This window comes from Eurytemora carolleeae, unplaced genomic scaffold (assembly GCF_000591075.1).
Source record: "Eurytemora carolleeae unplaced genomic scaffold, Eaff_2.0 scaffold41, whole genome shotgun sequence".
Classification (NCBI taxonomy): Eukaryota; Metazoa; Arthropoda; class Copepoda; order Calanoida; family Temoridae; genus Eurytemora; species Eurytemora carolleeae.
Window position 1 is genome coordinate 513,135 of NW_019396234.1, and position 21,218 is coordinate 534,352.

The 21,218-nt window shown below is 34.6% G+C and overlaps 5 protein-coding genes across 17 annotated transcripts in view; 4 read left to right on the plus strand and 1 right to left on the minus strand.

Moving 5' to 3' along the window:
• Nucleotides 1-2,551, plus strand: part of LOC111698850 (uncharacterized) — a 7,902-nt gene extending 5,351 nt beyond the window's left edge. For all 3 annotated transcript variants that reach the window (XM_023469315.1, XM_023469318.1, XM_023469317.1), the window contains 3 exons: nt 104-255; nt 655-756; nt 1,663-2,551. In XM_023469315.1, the coding sequence (XP_023325083.1) occupies nt 104-255; nt 655-756; nt 1,663-1,758 (350 nt within the window). In that variant the 3' untranslated portion in view covers nt 1,759-2,551. The remainder of the gene's footprint in view (nt 1-103; nt 256-654; nt 757-1,662) is intronic.
• The window catches only part of LOC111698848 (uncharacterized protein C1orf112), a 25,483-nt gene extending 16,444 nt beyond the window's left edge, over nt 1-9,039 (plus strand). For 2 of the 3 annotated variants that reach the window (XM_023469312.1, XM_023469311.1), the window contains exons 3-12: nt 2,551-2,665; nt 2,974-3,071; nt 3,447-3,542; nt 4,050-4,136; nt 4,519-4,628; nt 4,909-5,152; nt 5,578-6,964; nt 7,242-7,387; nt 7,876-7,944; nt 8,497-9,039. In XM_023469312.1, coding sequence (XP_023325080.1) covers nt 2,570-2,665; nt 2,974-3,071; nt 3,447-3,542; nt 4,050-4,136; nt 4,519-4,628; nt 4,909-5,152; nt 5,578-6,964; nt 7,242-7,387; nt 7,876-7,944; nt 8,497-8,803 — 2,640 coding nt within the window. In that variant the 5' untranslated portion in view covers nt 2,551-2,569 and the 3' untranslated portion in view covers nt 8,804-9,039. Of the gene's footprint in view, nt 1-2,476; nt 2,666-2,973; nt 3,072-3,446; nt 3,543-4,049; nt 4,137-4,518; nt 4,629-4,908; nt 5,153-5,577; nt 6,965-7,241; nt 7,388-7,875; nt 7,945-8,496 lie in introns of those variants that run through there. The other variant, XM_023469310.1, reaches the window with a different exon arrangement.
• On the plus strand, nt 9,040-10,480 carry LOC111698856 (vacuolar protein-sorting-associated protein 25). Its single transcript, XM_023469323.1, has 4 exons — nt 9,040-9,166; nt 9,522-9,619; nt 9,878-9,991; nt 10,125-10,480. The coding sequence occupies exons 1-4, from the start codon at nt 9,053-9,055 to the stop codon at nt 10,306-10,308; spliced, it is 510 nt and encodes a 169-aa protein (XP_023325091.1). The 5' UTR covers nt 9,040-9,052; the 3' UTR covers nt 10,309-10,480.
• On the plus strand, nt 10,461-15,801 carry LOC111698854 (MOB kinase activator-like 3). 8 transcript variants are annotated; one of them, XR_002764632.1, is made up of 7 exons: nt 10,461-10,647; nt 10,784-10,870; nt 11,976-12,035; nt 12,345-12,570; nt 13,293-13,439; nt 13,855-14,112; nt 14,346-15,801. XR_002764632.1 is itself a non-coding variant. In XM_023469322.1 (6 exons), exons 1-6 carry the CDS (start codon nt 10,486-10,488, stop codon nt 13,905-13,907), a joined length of 735 nt encoding a protein of 244 aa, XP_023325090.1. In that variant the 5' UTR covers nt 10,461-10,485; the 3' UTR covers nt 13,908-14,258. The 8 variants fall into 8 exon arrangements, 1 of the variants encoding a protein (XP_023325090.1); XR_002764633.1 differs by having other exon boundaries at nt 14,355-15,801; XR_002764635.1 differs by having other exon boundaries at nt 14,400-15,801.
• Nucleotides 15,802-15,879: 78 nt separating this feature from the next.
• On the minus strand, nt 15,880-20,626 carry LOC111698849 (hemicentin-1). Of its 2 annotated transcripts, XM_023469314.1 has the most exons (5): nt 20,384-20,626; nt 18,601-20,228; nt 17,754-18,266; nt 16,949-17,017; nt 15,880-16,621 (listed from the first exon to the last, which is right to left on the minus strand). In XM_023469314.1, exons 2-5 carry the CDS (start codon nt 20,209-20,211, stop codon nt 16,334-16,336), a joined length of 2,481 nt encoding a protein of 826 aa, XP_023325082.1. In that variant the 5' UTR covers nt 20,212-20,228; nt 20,384-20,626; the 3' UTR covers nt 15,880-16,333. The 2 variants fall into 2 exon arrangements, with proteins under 2 accessions (XP_023325082.1, XP_023325081.1); XM_023469313.1 differs by lacking the exon at nt 20,384-20,626 and having other exon boundaries at nt 18,601-20,342.
• Nucleotides 20,627-21,218: the final 592 nt, after the last annotated feature.

Genomic DNA, 21,218 nt, shown 5'->3' on the forward strand with positions numbered 1-21,218 from the left:
AGGTCGGATGTGTAGTATAGCGGATTTGGCGTAGGTCAGAAATGGAGTATGGCGGATATGTGTAGGTCGAAAAATACACCACCGAAATTAAATCTTGTTTTAGATCCGAATCCTGCACCAAGTTATTACAACGCTAGCTCTGGTATGGAAGGGCAAGTTTATCCCAACTATACTGAACCCTACGGGAACCAGCATATCCCTGCTACAGCCACTTCGGGGGAATACTCTAGAGACCAGCAGATAAACGACGAACAGGTTCAACATTTTTGTTCGTTTTTGTTTAACTCTAGGATACTTTTTATACTATTTGATCATGATATTCAATAAGATTAACTTCATCACTGTTAAAACGATGTGGAAAAAGATGTATTAAGGAATTATGTCTTATGATATATTATTATAATTAAGGCATTATATTTTGGTATGTGGGTGTAGGACAGCCCTAAAACCTTGATTTGATTTGATTTGATTATATTTATCTATGGCATTAAGCTTTTTACATCCTTACCTAATCCTATAGCTCCGTATACCCATGGAGTCATAGAGCAACACAACTAAGGAGAGTTGTTTACTCTCAATTTTGGCATATTAGAAGAGCTCAAACACTGGATATCTTGGTTATTTGTTAGTTTTAAATATGATTGCTTGTTCTAGGATATGGTTGAAGGTAGGGGAGGATTGACTGCTAGCACCAACAATTTCTCTGATGGTGAAGTAGAAACTATTCTAGGATCAAGGGAACCGATTATTATCAAGGTCGGTCAATAACTAGAATTTATTCTTTAATACTGTATTCATAATACTTTAAAACAGTTGTATGCAAATAAAAACAAAAACTCAATTGTACATTGAAGAGGAAAGAAAATTGGCTAGTTGCTTACCGCCATTAGCCAGGCTCGAATAATAAGTACAGAATATTTATATTCTTTATACAGGGTTGTTTATAAATTCGACAATTTTGATCTTCCCTTCCCCCCCCCCCTCCCACAAGTTTAAGTATGAGTATTTTGGCACAGGCAAAGAGTTTAGACTTACTATTTTTTATTCTTGGGGGGGGGGGGTGTATATTTTCTTGGAAACTATGTCCCATTATCTACTTTATTATTTGATTGAATTGTTTTGTAAAACGATAGGAACAGTTACCAGTAACTTGTTTTGTAAAACCAAAGGAACAGTAACTTAATAGTAAAATTGAAGGGACACTAACTTGTTCAATAAAACAATAAGATATATCGGAAAATAGTTCTGGATAACGATAGGATTGAAATTTTTTTGTAAAATCAAAGGATTAGTAAGTTTTTAAATAAAAAGATAGGATCAGTAACTTTTTTCATTTAATTAAATGACCCGTTACAATTGTTTTGTAAAACGTATGATCAGTTTTAATTTGTTCCGGAAAACTGTAGGATTAGTAACTTGTTTTGTAACAAGAGAGTATCAGTAATTAAAGGACCGCGGTGAAACGTAAAGGATCCGTATAATTTTTTTCAAACTTCATGCTGTCATGTTGAGTTTTACAGAATAGTGAAAATAATCAAATGTTGTGAATGGCATAGGTACATTCGAAGAAAAATTGGACTGAAAATATGTTCTTAATTGCTAAAAACAACAACAAAAGTCTGTCTACTAGGAGGAAAAAGTTTTAATATGCTATATTTACAGGATCTTGAAATGGCGGAAGAGCTGATGAACTCTAGTGTTGATGTTGTGGATCATGTTGAAGCCCCTCTTGACCAGGAGCAGGTTCCTTTCGTCTGAGTTCTCAGGGTACACAAGGACACAGATACTAGATAGGCGGAGTATCATTAGTTCCTGCTTTCTTATTTAAATATTTGTCCAATATCACCAATGATGCTGATAAGTTTTGTTTATTTACAAATAATCTTTAGTAAATATAATAATCTGTCTGTTTTCAATATTTTAGATGTCTTTTTTCGAATCACGCTTTAAAACTTTATATGTCAAAAGTCGATTTTAATATATTTTTCGAATCGTGCATTTAGTACATTCGCCAATTACAATATTATAACAACTTCTATTCGAATTTGTTACTTTCGGAATATAATTTAAAAGCTTTGATTTTTCTAGAAGAAAATTTAGTTTGTGCAATGTTCTTTGTATCATTGATCAGTGTATTTTGTATTTAGTAATATTTTTTTGTTGATCATTATTTTTATGAACACTGGTGTCAGAACCGCTCACGAAGTAGGTTGATATGTTTGGTAAAAAAAGTGTGTGTGGAGGGGAGGGATTCTTAATTTTCAGCGATTTTTTAAATTCCTACCGGGGTTCCTTGCATATTTTCAATATCTATCCGTTTCTTTTTCTTTTGGCTAGTCCGTTGAATCTTGTGATTATTTCTTGTATTATGTGTATTACTCATAATATCTGTTTTCCAAACCAAACCAAACCAGACCTCACCGACACTGTACACTCCAGAGATAATTATTAAAATTGGTGTTTTTTCTTCCCTTTGTTAAAATATGTTCAATTGATCAACAGTATGTATGTATGTATAAGATTCGTAAAATCCTTTGTTTAAATTGTTTCAGAATGAAAGAATTCCAGAATGTCTGAACACGGGGATGAGATGAAGAACGACGAGATGAACCTGGTGGCTGAGGCGGAGAAGTGGTCGGAAAATCAGATACAGGGACGAGTCCAGGTTGTGCAACTAGTAATTTCAATCGTATACTAAGATGGATCCAAATTCATGGACCGTTGTACATTATATGCATTTTTTCCTTATAATTAATTTCTTTATCTTAAGCAATTCTTCTTAACAACTTTACTCAATATCAGAATAAATCAACATATGCAGACATATCTTATTCGCAAAAACATAAAGAGAAAAATTCTCTCATTTTATCTTCATACCTATTGCAATTCAAATTCTTTTTTAATGAAATATAATTTATATTGTAAAAAATTATTAATGTTATTTCGTATAAATGCTTATCATTATTTCTGAAGGAGTTGCTCCAGTTTATTCATCCTGTTCTCCTGGATGAGAACAGTGAGCATGGTCTTCGTCTTGATTGTGTTCGGTTCACGGTGGAGAAACTAGCAAGGTTTGTTTTTAATCTACTCCACCATACTGTTATTTATATTCATCCTTTACACTCTCTAAACCATACTTTAAGTTGTATTCATCCCATCCAGAAAACTATTACACTTACATTCATCCACATAACCTTACTGTTTGTTATATTCATCCATAGAACCTTACTGTTTTTTATATTCTTCTACTGAACCATAATATTATCCACTACACCTTACTGGCAGTTTTATTAATTCACTTCACTTGCTGCCAATTTTCATACATTGCACCATACTGTCAGTTTTTCTTGATGGGAAATTATGAAGAAACAAGTAAAAGAAATTATAATTCTAAAAATGATTTGTTTAATTTAAATCTTGATAAATAACCTGTATATGATGTTCAGACATGTCCCTGTATTCGAGGCTGAGGATGATATCTTCTATCCTCTGCTCAAGGGAATCCTGGAGTTTCTTAAACAAGTCTATGAACGTATTTCCAGGTAAATTGTCCTGAGTCCTCATCCGTACTTTTCAGAAACATATGACGTCTCCAACTGTGTAGATCGAAATACGACCCCAGTCGGCGAAAACATGGAAAGCATAGTAAAATTGGATTATGTGCTGACATTTTAAACTTAAGGACTAAACATTATAAATTACGGAGACATACAAAGTACGTCATGAAGACGCCTGCCGGTATGTTCGGAACAGTACAGTTACAACAAAACAGTTTTTAGGAATGGTATGGGCGGGGTAAAATACACTGTACACAGGACACAGAATTAAAATAAGTAATTTGTATTTTGTAAAGGATTTTGATTAAGAGGGGTTTATGTCATTGCATAAAATTGATTAAGAGAATCGATCTTGATCATATATGGATAAACTCCATGCGTGACGTCACAGAGCTGACTAGATGCAAGATACAAGAGCAATTTTATCAAAGGGACCGGAGTAACTCTTATAAATTGAGATTTAAAAAAAAATATTTCATGTTTCGTTTTTAGGACTGATGATACTGATCGTGTTATCACGACTGCGATTGCAACTGCTCTCGTTGATCATGCTGACGTTCTTCTCACTCACGGAGCAAGGTATTATGATATCTAAGCTGAAAACTTTAGAATTGTAGATATCGAGATCAATATCTTCTCAATTTGTTAACCTCACGATAAATTTAATCTTAAATTCACAAAAGTGTATATAACTCAATAAATCGAATGGCGTTTGGAAAAACCGGATTAGCCAATCAGAGAAGTCGGAAAGTTTTAAATATTTCGCGCCATTTTATATATGGACTCTCATTGGTCAAACCAAGTACGGATATCCGAAAAAGAGAGGAAAGAGTGGATTAAGAAGGAAATTAAAAGTGTTCACATCGAATATTCAGATTATGCATAATACATTACATTTTAATAACTCATTGTTCAGGCAAAGTATTTATGTTTAAAAAAAATTGAAACTTTGTGAATTTAGTTACGATGGTTTGGGACCTGGTGAAATCCCAAGTATTCCAAGGATAATTCCCAAGATACTTCTGATAACATTTCAGTACTGTAGACAGGAGCAAACAACAACAGGTTCAGGTAATATACAAGTTTTTTCTCGGAGATAAATCTAAAATCTGAGTGTAAAGNTTTGATGATATTAGGGGGAAAATTGAATTATTGGACACGGGGGAAAGTTTTTTCACACTTTTTACCCAAAAAATTATTTTTTTACCATGCAAGTTATTTATTTTCCCCAATTCCTTGAATAAAACCCTAAAAAAATAATAAAAACTTCTGGGGAAATTATTTTCATGAAAATATAAACCCTTGTCAAAAATTTCTATTTTTTTTTGTATGATTAAATTTATTTTTTTAGGTGAGGTGAAAGACTCGATAACCCGGTTATTTTGTCAAGGACGTAAGTTACTTGAAAACTTTTCATCTCTGATCGGAAAGATGAAGATAAGAACTGTGCTCGAGGATGAACTTGAAATAATTCTGGAGCTGTGCTCCGACCTTCTTACCTTCCATGAGATCCTCTTCTCTATTGATCTCAAGTCCTGTCTGTTTGTGTGGAAACTCTACGGAAAGCTAGTCAAGGAACATTGTGATAGGTTAAGGTATGTTTCGATCTCAAGTACTCGAATATACTCGAATATACTCGAATATGTTTTTTTGGAATATTTTGAAGTTGATGTTAAAGTTTTATTAATGTAAGGAACAATTAGTAAAGTTAATGCCAATGTAAAACAATACAAGGGTTTATATTTTCTCGAAAAATCATTTTTTTGTTCCTCCCCCTCCCCCCCTTTGAAAATAATTTTTTCCCGACGGATTTTATTTGCTAAATTTGGGAAATAATTGGTTTTAAAAAGTATCTAAAAGAATTAATAAAAGTCTTTGGTTATAATTTTTTATTTTAATCCCCAAATCATCAAAAATGTTTTGGTTTTTTTTTTTGGGGGGGGGGGGGGTTTAATTCTGAAAATAAATATACACTCCTGGGCCTAAAATAATGCAGAGGTATTTTTGTTGCTATGTTTAGGCTAAAACTGGATATTGAGTCTGCTCTAGATACATTGATTTCGGAGTCGGTGGAAGCTTTCCGTAAACTTGAATCCGTCCTGCAGGAGGAGACAGAGAACCTGAATAAGAAGGTGAACAGGCTGATAATTGCACTCGCCTTCTTCGTGAAGATGATCGTAAACCTGTCAGAGGAATATTCCAACCTCGTGAAAACTAACCTGGATACTTTCTCAGAGTTCCTTGGAATCATGTTTCTAAAGGGAGTGACTTTGTTTCCATTCATGGATCAACTCATGATAGACAAGATGCAGCGAGATATTTTCCTCTTGAATCCCGAGAAGACATTTATTCTCCGTGTGCCCGACATGAGCCAGTTCGCGGAGTTTCTGCTCACTGTAGAAACTAATCCTTGCTCGGCATTCACAAGAGTTCAGATTATCTTGTCCGTCCTTGACCTGGACGTTGTTCCTGATCCAATGAAACTCCGTCTTTTTGATGTTCTCCTGGAAACCTTTGGATACTGTGAATCTGAGAATCAGAAACCTGGTTGGTTAGAATCCCCCGAGGTTCCTGGGATCCAGGTTAAACTCTTTTCCGCTTACGAATTCGTCTTGACCCGAGTTTGCGGGTTTATTTCAAGTATCGGACCAGATGAGTTCCCTGCCCTGGAGCTGGCATTGTTTAGAAACTTGTTGGGAGACTTAAACCTTAGCTGTCAGCTTGCCTGTGATATTCTCTGTTATGTTGGAAGATACGGATCTGCAGAGCTGTGTTACTCTCACCTGGAACTAATCTCGGATTGGTATATTAAACTAGATCAAGGATACTTCTCATCACAACATGTCTGGCTGGGGAGCTTAGTTGGTCGTTTATTTAACTTCCTGGGACTCCAAGAGCAGAATAAATGGATAGAAAGGTTTAGTCCAGTTGAACCAAGAAACTTATATCTCTGGAGTCAAGTTGATTTTCAAGCTATCAATCAGAAAGAAAGTTTGACACTTATCCAAGACATTACCTTTTATAGATACAATCTTATGCTGGATGAATCGTCTGCTGAACAAAGTTTGACAGTTCTTCCTGATATCTTGAGAATATTTTCTGGACTCGCCCCCATTAATCTCGACCAGAACTATGGGTCTTTTATGCTTACTTTATGGCAGAAACTGGCTGAGAGTGGGTTTGTTCCATACCCCAAATACTGGTTGTCAGAATTCTTTAAAGCCCTGACGGAGTTTACAGTCTCAGTTCTACCCAATCTAACCTTCTCCGAGCTTAAGATCTTGATCTCAACCCTGCGTGTACTGTCAGGATCTGCCCGGAGTCGGGGGCAGCCTTTGTTCTTTGTCGGGAACCTGCTCTCCATCCTTCTCGAGGAATCTGAACTAGACTGGATTGAGAATACAGAGGTGAGGAAATAAATTAATCTATTTAAATAGTATTCAATTGATTAAAAAGAGGGAAAGAATGGATATAAGTAACCAGAATATAACATAAACGAAATTGGGTTTCTTGGACAGGTCCTGATGAATCTATTGTAAATTATCAGGTGGTTTTAACTTAAGTTTCCAACGATACAAAAGTTTGTATTCAAAAAAATTATGTTCTGAAAGTATATCTCGTTGATGATTTATGAATTAAAAAAAAATGATGTAGTATTCTACTAATCAAGGTTGGTATTTCTAGAACATGGATCCTAGTCTTATCTTGGAGACAGGGAATCTATCCTCGTCCTGCCTGAGATCTAGTGTCAGGAACCCTATACTCAAGATACCCGGCCTAACCTTTCTCAGGAATATTGCTGAAAGATCAAAGAATTCAGGATTTATCAGGTAGATCATTAGCTGCATTCTTTCAGGGAATGTTATCTTTTAAAAACCAGGTGCAGGACTAAAATTTTATGTTTCATTATTTAGTATAAGAGAAAAATCGCAAAAATCTCGCAAATGCCGAGTAAAATATGGCTATTACGCCGGCCGGCTGGCCACTGGCCAGTGTAAACAAAGAAATTTGTATACCCGTTTTGAATCATTTTTTTAAAACACTAGATAGAAACAAGTATTAAAAAGTACTCAAAACATTATTTTTGAAATTTTTTATACAAACTCTTCACCTTCAAATTAAGGCTAAAAAGCTTAAATAATATTTTTTGATATGGGGATATGTTTTCTCTTTTTTCCTGTTTTAATACATCTATCTCGATACCATACCTTTGAAGCTCGCATCTCATTAGAAGCTCGCATCTCATTAGAAGAGAAAGCTAAAGCTGTGTGAGCTGTAGAATCCTGTTCATAAATAAATCAACGTTTGCAATGTGCAGGCTTTGCTCAGATGAGAACGATGTTATGCCACATTTTAAACTCTTCCTTAACGATGATCATTTCTCAAGGTTGGTAAATATTTTTTCTTACTCCGCTTTTAATTTTCATTTTCTTTTTTGTCAATATTTCTTCAAAAAATTCTTTTGTCAATTCTTCTTTTGTTGCGGTAAATACTGAATTATGTTATTACCAGTGATTAGGATCCATTTAATTTTGATGCGGATCCGTCCGGATCCGGGTCCTGTAACTGCACTGAAAAAAAATGATGCGGATTGCGGATCCAGGTCATAAACATTTCTTTAAAATTTGTTACTGAATTTTTTTAACAAAGCAGAATTGACAAGTTATTTTTCTTCTTTTTTTCGCTTGTTTTTTTGCTGAAACTTGATAAACCGTTCAGAGATTAGGAAATTTTTATAATCTCTCGTTCTTTTCTCAGTTCAGATTTGGGTTTTGAAAGTAAAATATTTTGGTTGTTGTTAAAGTTTTTGGTTTATATTTTGCCAATTGGATCCGGATCCGTGGATCCGCATGTTTTTGCAGATCCGGATTCCAAGTACTGGTTATAACCACTTCCCGGAAAAAAAACAAAAAAAAAATATTAAAATGATCATTTTTAGTGTGAACGAGAATATGAAGTTCAACTACTCTGCTCCTAAGCTTGAATACTTTGTGAACCCTGAAGATGAGTCAGGTCTCGAGGTCAAGAGAAAGGTGTCCTCTGCAAGTATATCACCAAGAAAGAAAAGATTAAGAGCTGAAGTTGAAGATAAGGACGGAGATGTTAGTTTGATCCTATCCAGTATAGAAAGTAAACTAGAAAGTTTAACCATACTTCTTCGTCAACCCGGAGACAGAACCTTGAGCAAGGATGAGAAAACAAGACTGAGTGAGCTAAGCAGAAAAGCTTTAGAACTTGTGTCTTAAGCCAAATATAGTTTAACTTCTGAAATCAATTAACAAGTATTACCAAACCATGCTCAATCAATCTCATAAGTCATTATTGATTTTAAATTATGAAATTATGAATGAACCTAAAGTTCAAATCTTAGTAAACATTAAACTCGTGTAAGCTCCGAAGAGTGACAATGTAATATTATCAACGGCTGAGATGTATAAAGTATTTATATATATTATACATAAACAACAAAACCTTGTAGAAACAATGTACTAAGAATGGACTGGCCCTGGGAGTATTCCTTTCCTCCCTTCTTCACTCTTCAGCCTCATCATCCTTCCAGGCAGAAGCAAATACAGTCATGGAAACATCTTGTTATAGCATACTGTCAGGTATTAAATTTTTTTTTAAATGCTGTTATTTGACCTTGTTGTTTACTTTTGTCATTCTTAAAGATACTTTGAAAAGATTTAATAGATTTAAAAAGAAATGTTATCCATTTACACATCTCTGTCTTGCCTAAAATCATTTTATGTCCAATTTATCAGCCTTTTGTAGGCACAGAAACCTTAAAAGTTGTTTTTTTGAAAATGCAGTCGGCGTAACTTTTTAATTTTCAGATATAAAAACAATTTAAAAATATCTCATTCATGTCAAATTTTGCAAAATAAAGTTGAAAGGGATAATTAATTTCTGATGAACTAAGAGATTATGAAAAATAATTATGTAATAAACCTTGTATTTAAGGTAAACACATTATCTGTTCTTGATCTAGCAGAAGCTGGAGATCTTCCTCTCTTTCACAATCAGACATTAGATAGAAGACTAGGAATTCAGGAGATCAGGGATATACATCAGAAAACAGACACTTCAAATGAGACATTAGACTAGACACGAGACAGACAGGAGACAGACATAAAATATACATATAATATACATATAATCACCCAAAGAGATGCATAGTTTATTGCATTATTTGGAGAAGAATAAAATCCACAAATTCTTAGATCTAAATCATCATCATTTAACATTTTCTTAATTGCTGAAGACCTTCCCTTCTTAATTATTGTTCACTTCTGTTTTGATATCCTGGATATGGTTAGGGAGGTATGTGAGAGTTTAGAATCTAGTGGAAATCTTGAATGGACGGATAAATCTAAAACTAGAGCGTACATATTCTGGAAATCTCCGCCACAACTTGGAATGGAGATTTACAGGTAGAGTTGAAATAATATTTATCTATATCTTTCTAATTCTACCTCGACTGCTTACTAAAGCCCTCTAACTTTCGAAGAAAATATAAAAAATATCTCAACTTTATTAATTAACTTTTAAAATTTGATTTTTAAGATGGGTTCAAGAGACAGGACAAACTGGAACTGTGATGACACTGACAGAGCTTCAGGAGGAAGGTGAGAACGGTAACTCCTGGAAGGGGGTCAGCCACGAGATCATACTGAAAGCTCTCTTGGCGCTCCAGAAGGAGAAGAAGGCGGAGGTGTTTGAGGACGAGGACGGAGTAAAATTCTTCTAAGAACTAAATTAATCTAGTGATTCTCTATCTAGTTATCATTATTATCGTGTTCTACTATTTACATGAAATGAATTGACACTGTAAATCTAAATGATTATCAAATTGATATGAATTTGCTTTCGTACCAACGAACAAAGATATTTTTCCTTTTATTTATGAAATGAATTGCAGATATCAATGATGAACTTGTCCAAGTTCAGTGAAATGTTTGACAAAAAGAAGACCTTCAGGCCAAAGAAGAAGTTCCAGCCTGGTACGATGAAGTATTCTCTGCATAAGCAGGCTCAGGCCAGTCTTAACTCCGGGATCAATCTAAGACAAGTTGTGAAACTTCCTAAGGTGATTAATGATCATTATTTTATGTCCCTAGTGACCACATTATCTTCTCGATCCATCCAGACTTAACATTTACCCCCCCCTCCCCTGTTCTCTTATTTTGGAAAATATGTTTTCCTAATAAATTTATTTATTGTAGGGAGAGGATTTTAACGACTGGTTGGCAGTTCATGTCGTGGATTTCTTTAATAGGATTAATCTCATCTATGGAACAGTTTGTGAACAGGTGAGTTTTTAAATTTAGTTAAACCAGTGCTTAGGATCCATTTAAATTTGATGCGGATCCGGATCCTGGATCCGCACTGGAAAAAAATGGATCCGGATCCATGTCATTTCTTTAAGATTTACTGAATTTTTTTTAACAAAAAATAATTTTCAAATGTTTTGTTATATTTTTTACGCTTATTTTTATCCTAAAACTTGATGAACCATTCAGAAATGAGGAAATTATTATAATCTCGCTTTTTTTAAAGTTCAGATTTTGGTTTTAGGAGTAACAAAGTTTTTTATGCAGTGTTTGGTTGATATTTTACCCCTTGAATCCGAAGCACTGAGTTAAACGTAGAATTAAAATCAGCTTAGGACTTCATTTTGAGCCGGATCCGGATCCAGCTCCTATAACTTAAATTTATTTTACTTCACTTCAGAACTTTTTTTGCTTATAAATGTGTTTGCTGATACTTGATTGGCCATTGCTTGATCAGAGCTGTTTACCAATCTATCATCAGTAACACTAGGTTTATATTTTTGGAGAAAAATCTTTTTTTACACAGCCTAATCTAGCTTAAATTCTTGATCTTTCATAAATTTTTATCTCTGAAGAGCAAACCAAAGCGCATTGAACTTTCGTTTAGTTTTTATCAGTGTTTCGGATCCATATCATTTTGATTCGGATCCGGATCCGGATCCGAGGTAAATTTTGATTCTGTGAATCGGATTTTCCCTATTAAATGTTATGCAAGGTTATAATTTATAAACTATATTTATTATATATTCCGAAACCGGGCGAAATGTAACAAAAAAAATTTTAAAAAATCCTAAAGTTAAAAATGTCGTCATTAATTTACTATTATATAAATGTAAACATTAAATTATTAAAGATAATTTTGAAAAATTTTCGTCATGTAAAATGTAAATAATACATTTACGAACCATTTTGATTTATTTATTCCATGGTTTTGGTAAATTTTTGGCGCTACCCGGATCCATATCAACGTTTCCTGATACGGATCCGGATCCGGATCCGAAACACTGGTTTTTATAAAGTTTAGTGATTAAATATAGGGGAGATTATTATAGTCTTAATTTATCTTCAATAATTGATATTACAGTGTTCCAAGACATCTTGTCCTACGATGAGCGGTGGACCTAAATTTGAGTATTTGTGGCAGGTACACTTTACAGAGTATTCATTCTGCCAACTTTTTGATAAAAGAACTCTCCCCCTTCAGTCTTGGTTGTATACAAACACTACTTCAGGTTAAATGTGGTTAAGTTAAATAAATATTGATAGTTGGAACTGAGGTTGCTGTTAGTAGCGGCATTTCCTCAGATTTTACCTTTTCGTTCTGTTTTGAGATTCAATAATATTATTTAATGATTTTTGTGTGTATTTTTCATAATGGTAACACTACAATTTTACAAAAACAAACACAGTTTTGTTTTCAATGTTAAGTTTGAAAATTGAATATATTATCTAGGACGGAGTAAAATATAAGAAACCCGTTCACCTGCCTGCTCCGGAGTATATTGCCCTGTTGATGGATTGGATTGAATCTCAGATTAACGACGAGTCCCTCTTCCCGGTCACAACAGATATACCCTTCCCCAAGGTGTTCCAGCCGCAGTGTAAGAAGATACTGACCAGACTCTACAGAGTTTTCGTTCATGTTTATGTTCATCACTTCGATCGGATCATGTCAATAGGTTAGTTTTTTTTATTTTATATCTCCTCTGTTCAAAACTAATTTTTCCCCTTATGTTGAAATGTTTGCCCAGTGTGCTAAAATTTTTTGGGTTTTTTTTATCTCTTGTAGAGACTGAAAGCGTAAATGACCCTCCATGCAAAGATGCCACTTTGTGATTTACAACCGTGCCCTTAAACGCTTTGTCTGACCTAGTATGAACTAGATATTTATGTTAATAATTCTGAAAACTAATTATTTTTAATTGGGTTTCTTTACGAAATATCTTCCACATCGTTGATTAGATAAAGGTTTCAAGGGTACCGTCTTGAAACTGGTATCTTTGCATGGAGGGTCACCCTAAGATTACGTATGAGTGTCCCTTTATTTGAAGAAAATATTGATATTTTGAGTAAAAAGTACCAAATAAAAGAAAATATTGATATTTTGAGTAAAAAGTACCAAATAAAAGAAAAAGTCTAATTTCACATAGTTAAATCAAAAATCTTCGAAAATCATATTTTCAAAAGTATTAATTGAACAGCTGAGCTGAAACCTAACCCCCTGTTGATTCTGTAAAATATATACCCTGGATGGAGTTTGCCTTTTAACATTCATTTGCGCTCAGCTGTTCCAGTAATATTGTTTGAAAATATTTTTTATATGCAAAACCTTAGGAGTAAAAATCCATAAAAATCGGAATTTCAGTAGTTACTTAGTTATTTACTTGATCTGTAATACTAGGAGCTGAACCCCACGTGAACACCTGCTACAAGCACTTCTACTATTTTGTTACGGAGTTCGATCTAATCAATGAGAAGGAGTTTGCTCCGCTTCAGGAGATGACCCGGAGAATCTGTACAGATATTATAGCTCCTCCTACTCCTACAGGTGGGTTTCATCATATACAGGGTTACCCACAAAGGATGAGACTTAAGAGACGACTGTATATCTTCTGTTTTCTTATATTCATGATTCTCTGCAATTGTAAACTGTACTCTTTTTTTGCCAAATCATTAAATCAACAGTTATTAATAGCATCAAGTCGTTTTTAAACACAGTCCCATCCTTTGATGGTAAACCTGCAAGTTCTAAAACCGGTTTCTAGGTTTCATTAATCTTAAAAATATCCGTATATATTTTTTATTGACGGGTCTTGGATCCGAGTCCGCCAATGTAAGAGATCCCATACACTGCGTCGGATTAACATAATTTCTTACGATAATACTGATCTTGGATCCGAGTCCGCATCATAATGTAAGGGTTCCATAGCATTTCATGAAGAGCTTAATACATTTATTTTTAGAACCGCACAGAAATATTTTGTCAGCCGAAGGGTCATCTGCTCATAGGCATTGATATCTTTATCATTCATTCGTTTAATGTTCCATTCTTCCTATCAACCTACACTTCCCTTCATCCTACTTTGATATTCTGAAACACAAATATCCGCCTTGGAGATACTCCGCCTTCTAAATTATCTTGGACTCCGCCTCTAAATATCCAGTTCTACTACAAAAAATCTCTGCCAAGTATTAACTACTATTAAGAAAAGACTTTAAGCGTAATTTCAACTGACCCTTCTTGCAAGACTGGCAATGCCCAATTTACAATTGTACCCTAAAGGCTTTAACGCTTTGTGTGAATGTGATTTCTTTTGCGCATTTCAACTGCTAGAAAACTTATGGGAATTTTCAGAATTATCAGAAATAAACACTTTTAAACCTAGAAAAACGACCATATCTTCCACATTATTCTTTGAGTGGAGGGTTAAGTTACTTGAAATTATCCTTACAGTCCTTTTAGAATACATTATCTCAGTATGAACTGGAAAAATCCGTTTGTTCACAGCTGAGGTCCTGTCGAATCTCAATCCACCATATTTTATTCTTTACATTTCTTGAAACTATGATGATATTCAAACACTTAACTAATGAAATTTTTAACATGATCTTCATGATTAATGCAAATTATATAAAACTATCTTTAATATCGTAGAACTTGTGCAATTTTTCATAAGCAAAGTTGAGCTGCTTAATATACTGATTATTGATTAATTACTACAATCTACCTTGTACAATGTGAACAAGTAATATTATATCCTTTGTCTAGTCACATAATGATTAACTTGTATAAATTGACGATATAACTAAGGAATCTAATATTTTTAAAGAATTGCATGATAATATTTAGTTTCAAGCTTGCAACATGAGAAAAACTATTTGAATCCCGATGTGAGCACGAAATAACTATAAAGTCGAATCCGAATATCTGGCATAAATCGTTGGCCTCATATCTGTTCTAAAGCTTTGCAATGATTCAGAAATATTTACACAATAATAATCAAACCTGTCCTTAAGGGTATGCTTCAGCTGCCTCAGATTGATTAGTAACAGAAAGGCCTACTGGAAAAAATGGGGGTGGGGAAGACAATCTTTAAAGTATTTTTTATATTATTTTTCAAGGGTATATATTTTCTAAAATAATTTTTCCCATCCCTCCCCCCCTCCTAGGGTTGAATTTGAGAAAATATATATTATTTCAAGGAAAAATCAATGTATTTTATGTGGAAGGTCTAAAAAGATTAGGGAAAATATTTGCCAGTTCAGGTCAAATTTTTATTTTTCCCCAGAGCATCAAAAATCATAATTCTCAAAAGAATCCCCCTGGATTGATTTTAACGATGTTAAGTTTTGCTTAAGTTTTTTTTTTTATTTTTTCCGCCTAAATTCGTTTCTAGGTTTTTTCAATTCTTTCTTAATATTAGAATCCTAGGTTAGAATTCATTCTCTGAACACTGCACTCTGCACAGTTTGTCTTTTCGTTAGCTTCTCTTCACTCGTGAATGACTTTTGCTTCTATTTGTTACAAAATTATTCATGCTTTATGCATATATAATATAAAGATTAAAACTTGTGAATTGTAAACCACAAGTCCTAAATTATTTGTCAATTCGCCCAAACTCTGTATATTTTGATGTTGAATATTCAAGTTAAAGTCAATTTTATTAAATGAAATAGTTACTGACAAAGTACAAACAATTTAAATAATCTTTTTTCTTCCTCAATTGTTTATTGTTTGCAGTGATTTTTGCAGTTCTAACTTGCCACTAACTGGCATACCATAATTTTTATTTCATCCTAGTATTTTTATTCACTATCCCTTGACTTTCCTACAACCTTCATGGCCGTTCATAATATTTTTTTAAAATATTGTTTGTTAAACCATATTGTAAATACATTTATTGAATATACAATACTTTACACAATACTTTACACAATACTTTACACAATATACATGTAATATTGCTTTGTATTTTATTATTTATGTATAAATTGACTAAAAATGCGGGAGCTGTAACGAAAAATGGAAGATATAGATGGAAGAGCAAGTTATTTTCTGTTTTAATTCTGGAAGACATTATTTTTAAGGTAAGCTTCTTAAAAATAATTTTGGTGTACAGTTGTCGTCGTAAATATCAATACAATGAAGACGACTTTCGATTTCAATTTATTGCCTGCCAGGCATTTAAACGGGATGGATACGGAAATAATGAGACGCTCTTAATTAACAATTTCTCGTTTGTTCTCTTGTAAACGTGTAATTTGAAAAAAGCTTGTTAGAAGTTAGAACTTATATCAAAAATTCGTTTTCATTGTATTGATTTTAACGCCGACAACTGTAAGTAAAAATATTATGACAGCAATAAATTCCCTAAGATTTATAAACAAAATTAAATTGATCTAGGATATGTTTTATTTTGTCCTCATCTTGCTGTTTTAGATCTATATTAGAGAACTCTCCTCGTATGGATACGATGGTGGATCTTGATCATTCATGTACTCGCTCCGATCCCGCATAGTTCGAACAGAATCGCTGGAGGAGTTCTCATTACTAGAGCTTGTGCTTCCGGAACCCTTGGCGAAGGTGACCCTCTTGACAATGCTGGTATCGGAGACGGAGTTTGTGTGCTGGAGAACCGACACTATGGAGACGCCGCCGACAGGAAGTGTGTTGTACTTTGGGAGTAGAGCGGTTTTCAGAGCATCTGAGCTAAACCCTTCAAATGTGATCTAAAAACCAAAAAATTTGTGAAACACGGTTTTAAGAAACTTCCTTATATTAATTGTTTCGCATCAAATCAGATTAAAATTAGTATTAAATGGCGTTAAAGAGAAATTAAAAGCTCAAACTTTATGAAGAAAAAATATCGAATATAATTTTAAATTTGATACACGCCGCCGTGGCCATAGAACATTTAGGAGTTGTGATCTAGCCACGACTACTCAGGTTAAACGCAACATGATTGGTCAACTTGCTTCGTAATAGTCGAAGATTGTTCTATGTCATGTTTTTATATTATTTTTATCATTTATATAGAAAACCTTAGTAATATTAACCTGATTGAGTTGGTCCATGCTATGTACTCTATGAACCCCGCTTCTAATTTTGTGTACTCCGGGAATATCCTGGAAATAAGAAAAATTATAAATCATTCTCTCATGTGCCTATTATTTGCTCAGTCGATCACAATAGTCGGATGAAATCTCCTGGTTTCAAATTTATTTTTAAAATGTATTTATCTTTGTGATCTTATATTTAACAAATGTATGAAGTGTAATGGAACAAATGAAGAAATTTAGGATAATCTCACTGTTTTTCAGCAGTGAAGATTTAGATTTTGGGAGCAAAAGATTTATGTGTGCAGATTTTGGTTGATATTTTGCCCTTGGATCCGGATCCAGGAATTCAAAATTTTGCGGATCCAACGGATCTGGATCCGGATCCTAAGCATTGCTTTAAAAGGGAAGAATTTTTTGCAACTGATATTTTTTACAATTAGTTTTCGCAAACTGAATAATAATACTGCACTTTAGAGAATACAAACTTAAATTCCGACTAGTCTTGGGATCTTAAATGTTTTCTGCCTTTCCAAACTTCAAAAATGACAAATCTTAAATTGGAGTCAAGATTTTAATAAGAGTTAAAATCAAAATGTTAATTATTGAAAACACCGTATTTCTAAGAATTACAGAACGGCTGGTCGCTCTTTAAACGTTTATTCTGCGATTCAAGCATTGTCATTCATTAACTATGGAGAAATTAAGGACTAGATAAAGTCTCGTTCCAATATGTACAAAAACATACTAATTTAGTTCTTATATTTTTACATTTTAGAATTAATATGCACTGTTGAGTAGGTACCTGATCAAGTCCTTGGTTAAATGCTATATGAGTGTGAAGGGTTTTATCCTTGAAGATATCTCTAGATCTTCTAATAATACTGATGGAAACCATGACTATAATGAACGTGAATATGAGGAGTCCTGATACTCCAAGAAGGGGAAGAAGCTTCTCTATCATCTGATCTTCATATAGGAGGGATACATCTGTCGGAGCAGAGGTGCTGTCCTGCTTTGATTCTTTCATGGAGAGAACCTGACTAAACTTTACCTTCTTCTCCACCCCGTTCCCTTGGCTGGGTAGACCCTGGAGAACGGATACATTAATGGTATACACCGTGTTTTGTCGAACTGCGGGGAAACTAAAGGTTGGGACGGAGGATAGAAGAGTTCTACTGATACCTAGTCCTGTATCCAGCAGTTCAGCTTCGTATTCAACATGTTCATCGTAAACCTGGTTTTCAGGATCACAAACCACCAGGATAGTTTCCCACTTCGTAGTCACCTGGCAGCTCTTCAACCCAGGGACTGATATCTGGAATATGAAAAAGAATGTCAGAGCAATTAGGAATATTGTAACTTCAACTTTTTTTATGTTTCAATATTATTTGGTTCAAAGGTGACAGTTTGCTGAAGCGGTTGGGATATTATACGCAATACATGTATTTTACAATGAGTGTGGCATATCGTTTCGAAAATGTTTTAAAAAATACTTGTAGAGATGTTTTCCATTAAAGTTACCTTTAACGTACATATGTAGTTACCTTTAACGTACATATGTAGTTACCTTTAACGTACATATGTAGTTACCTTTAACGTACATATGTAAAAGTTCATATAACTAGTTTTGAAGCCGGTAGTTAACTTACCTTCTTATTTATTTGATATTTACAAGGTCTTCCAACTCCAACGCTGTTTCTAGCTCTGCAGGTTACAGTCCCAAAATCTCCAGGAGTCCTGGGGGTAAGGGTTAAGACGGATCTTCTCTCATGCTGAGTGTACTGGGAGGATGGAACATCTACAGGGTTCACAACGTCTCCGTCCTTGATGTGCAGGTTCCAGAGGAAAGTTAGGTTCACTGGGTTCGAGTTCATCTCACAAACCAGATCCACGGACTCGTGAACAGAAATAAATATGTCAAGAACAGTTTCATCTCTACAGATAGGAGGATACTGCACATCTACATAAATAGAGTTAGATTCTCCGACACCCTGGAGATTCTCTGCTAGGCAGGTATAGAACCCGGCCTGCTCAACCTTAATGTCCTGGAGGATGAATTTGGACGAAGTACTGGATTGCGAATTTATTCTACCCAGTTCCTTGTGTCTCCAATGATATTCGAACGGTTTAGGGTTGGATTTTGCTTCACAAGAGAGAATTATTTTTCGCGCCACTTCTACGGATAAACTGCTCTGGTTTGTATATTCAGGATATTCCGCCCTAATGACGGATATGGGCGGATACACCACACTAATCTTCCACTGATCCTCTAAAGCTTCATTAGGAAGATATTTGTTAAGAGCACGACAGCTGATAAATTCTCCGTCATGTTCAGGAGTTGGGATGAAAGTGGAAACAATAGTAAATATTTTCCCGTCCGAACTCTCGCGCACGTTTATGTTCTCAAGCTTCTTTCCTGCAACCCACAGAAATGTTGTTGGGGTTGGATTGGAACCAAGAACCTGACAAGTCAGGTTATACGAGGTTCCTGCTACAAATGTTGAGACTGTTCTTGATATTTCAACTCGGACTGGAGCTAGAACTATCTCGAGTTTGACTGAAGCTTGTGGTGGGGAGTATAGGTCGTTGTTCTTAGCTAAACATGTTACTGTCTTCCCTGAATCCTTGATCTGAAGATTCCTCAGCTCTAGCCTAGAGGATACAGAGTTCTCAACCTGGACAATATCTACTGGAGCTGCAACAGTTTCATTGTCAAGAATCCAGGATAGAACAGGTTGAGGGGATCCACCAAATGATTTACAAGAGAGACTGATGGAACCATTGATTCTGCTGCTTACAATACGATCCGTGATCAGCTGACCCTTCCCGTTGTATATATTGAGTGCGTCCACCTCGGTTGCAAGCTCCACAAAGATTTTAAAGTTCCTGGTGGCAGCTTTCCAGAAGTCCACCCTGCACCTGTACGGTCCAGCGTCCGACGGTTTTGTGTTGGATATATTAAGATATGCCATGATAAGATCCTTCTCCTCCGAGATAAAGAAGTTTTCTCTGTTTCCCAGAACATTCTCATCTCTCCAGTGTGTTGCAGTTTTCAACCCGTTCCTACCGTCCACACTATAAATCGGAGTTCCAAATATATTCTTGTACCACAGGATTAGATGCGGACTATCTCCGGGTCCAGGAGGAGTAATATCACAAGGAATGGTCACAGGATATCCAACCACTCCGCTAACCTTCCCAACCATACCCTTGCTCTCCACCCCTCCCAAGAACAAGGAATATAGAAGGAGTAGGAACATATTTGAAATCACTACGCCTGAGAATAATATAATTGAATCATTGTGCATATCATGTCAACTTCAATTCAATATTATTTATAAGAATTTCAAAAAACGAAAACAAAAACCAATTCAAGCTAAAAATATTATCATATTTAGTTCACATATCTTTAAGGTTAAATTGGTATCATACCTTAAACTTTGTCGGAGCTTAGAAACTTGGTTATCTTTTCCGCCTCATCGATTATTCATTATAATACTTAAATCTTGGATAACAAAATTATCCTTTTCTTTTCACTATAATTTAGTCTGGACCAACAAATGTTCAAGTGTTAATAAACATTTGGTTTTATGAATATTAAATTGTCTGTTAGTATTGATGTTGTATAGTGTAGCGTGTTGTATTGAATACTGGTGAATATATTGTAACAGTTTGTGTTTAACTAGAATCTCTGCCAAATTATGCCCACATCGAACACTGTGGAGCTGCCCTGTCAAGTCTTTATTGGTATATCCTGTCAGGGCCCTTTAACACTAGACTTCAATCTAGATCGGGAGATGAAAACTCAAATTTTAATCTGAACTTCATATTGACATACATATATATCTTATCAAATAATTCTTTAGTGTTCTTCTTAATAACTATCCTTTTTTTCTACTTACAGCTAGATCAAGTTAAAAAAGTTTAAATGTATATTTAAACCCCTTTTAGAGAAAGACCCCATTATTACTTCTCACAAATCCTCCTGACAAAACCGATTAGATGGGTGGATAATAGCACTTATCATGTATATTCCCTCCTCCCGTCAGAGGAATGGATGGTTCGGATAACGCTGAACAGATTCTATCTTTCTCCGCTCATTAAATATATTCCCACCACACACATCACCCAATATTTTACAGAATTGTTTCTTCCCTGGATAGTGGAAACTTAAATACAGTTCTCATTTTTCAGTTTGTACAAATTTGTGAAAAAAGTTATCTATTAGATATTTTGAATTCTTTCTTGTTTGTTTAAAAAGAAACAT

Coding starts and splice junctions, on each gene's coding strand:
- LOC111698856 (XM_023469323.1), top strand. CDS start 9,053: ATGGACTGGCCCTGGGAGTATTCCTTTCCTCCCTTCTTCACTCTTCAG. Junction 9,167..9,521: donor TTGTTATAGCATACTGTCAG/GTATTAAATTTT, acceptor CTTGTATTTAAG/GTAAACACATTATCTGTTCT. Junction 9,620..9,877: donor CTAGGAATTCAGGAGATCAG/GGATATACATCA, acceptor GGATATGGTTAG/GGAGGTATGTGAGAGTTTAG.
- LOC111698854 (XM_023469322.1), top strand. CDS start 10,486: ATGATGAACTTGTCCAAGTTCAGTGAAATGTTTGACAAAAAGAAGACC. Junction 10,871..11,975: donor ATGGAACAGTTTGTGAACAG/GTGAGTTTTTAA, acceptor TTGATATTACAG/TGTTCCAAGACATCTTGTCC. Junction 13,440..13,854: donor AGCTCCTCCTACTCCTACAG/GTGGGTTTCATC, acceptor ATTTATTTTTAG/AACCGCACAGAAATATTTTG.
- LOC111698849 (XM_023469313.1), bottom strand. CDS start 20,259: ATGCACAATGATTCAATTATATTATTCTCAGGCGTAGTGATTTCAAAT. Junction 18,267..18,600: donor AATATCAAATAAATAAGAAG/GTAAGTTAACTA, acceptor TTCATATTCCAG/ATATCAGTCCCTGGGTTGAA. Junction 16,622..16,948: donor GCATGGACCAACTCAATCAG/GTTAATATTACT, acceptor TTTGGTTTTTAG/ATCACATTTGAAGGGTTTAG.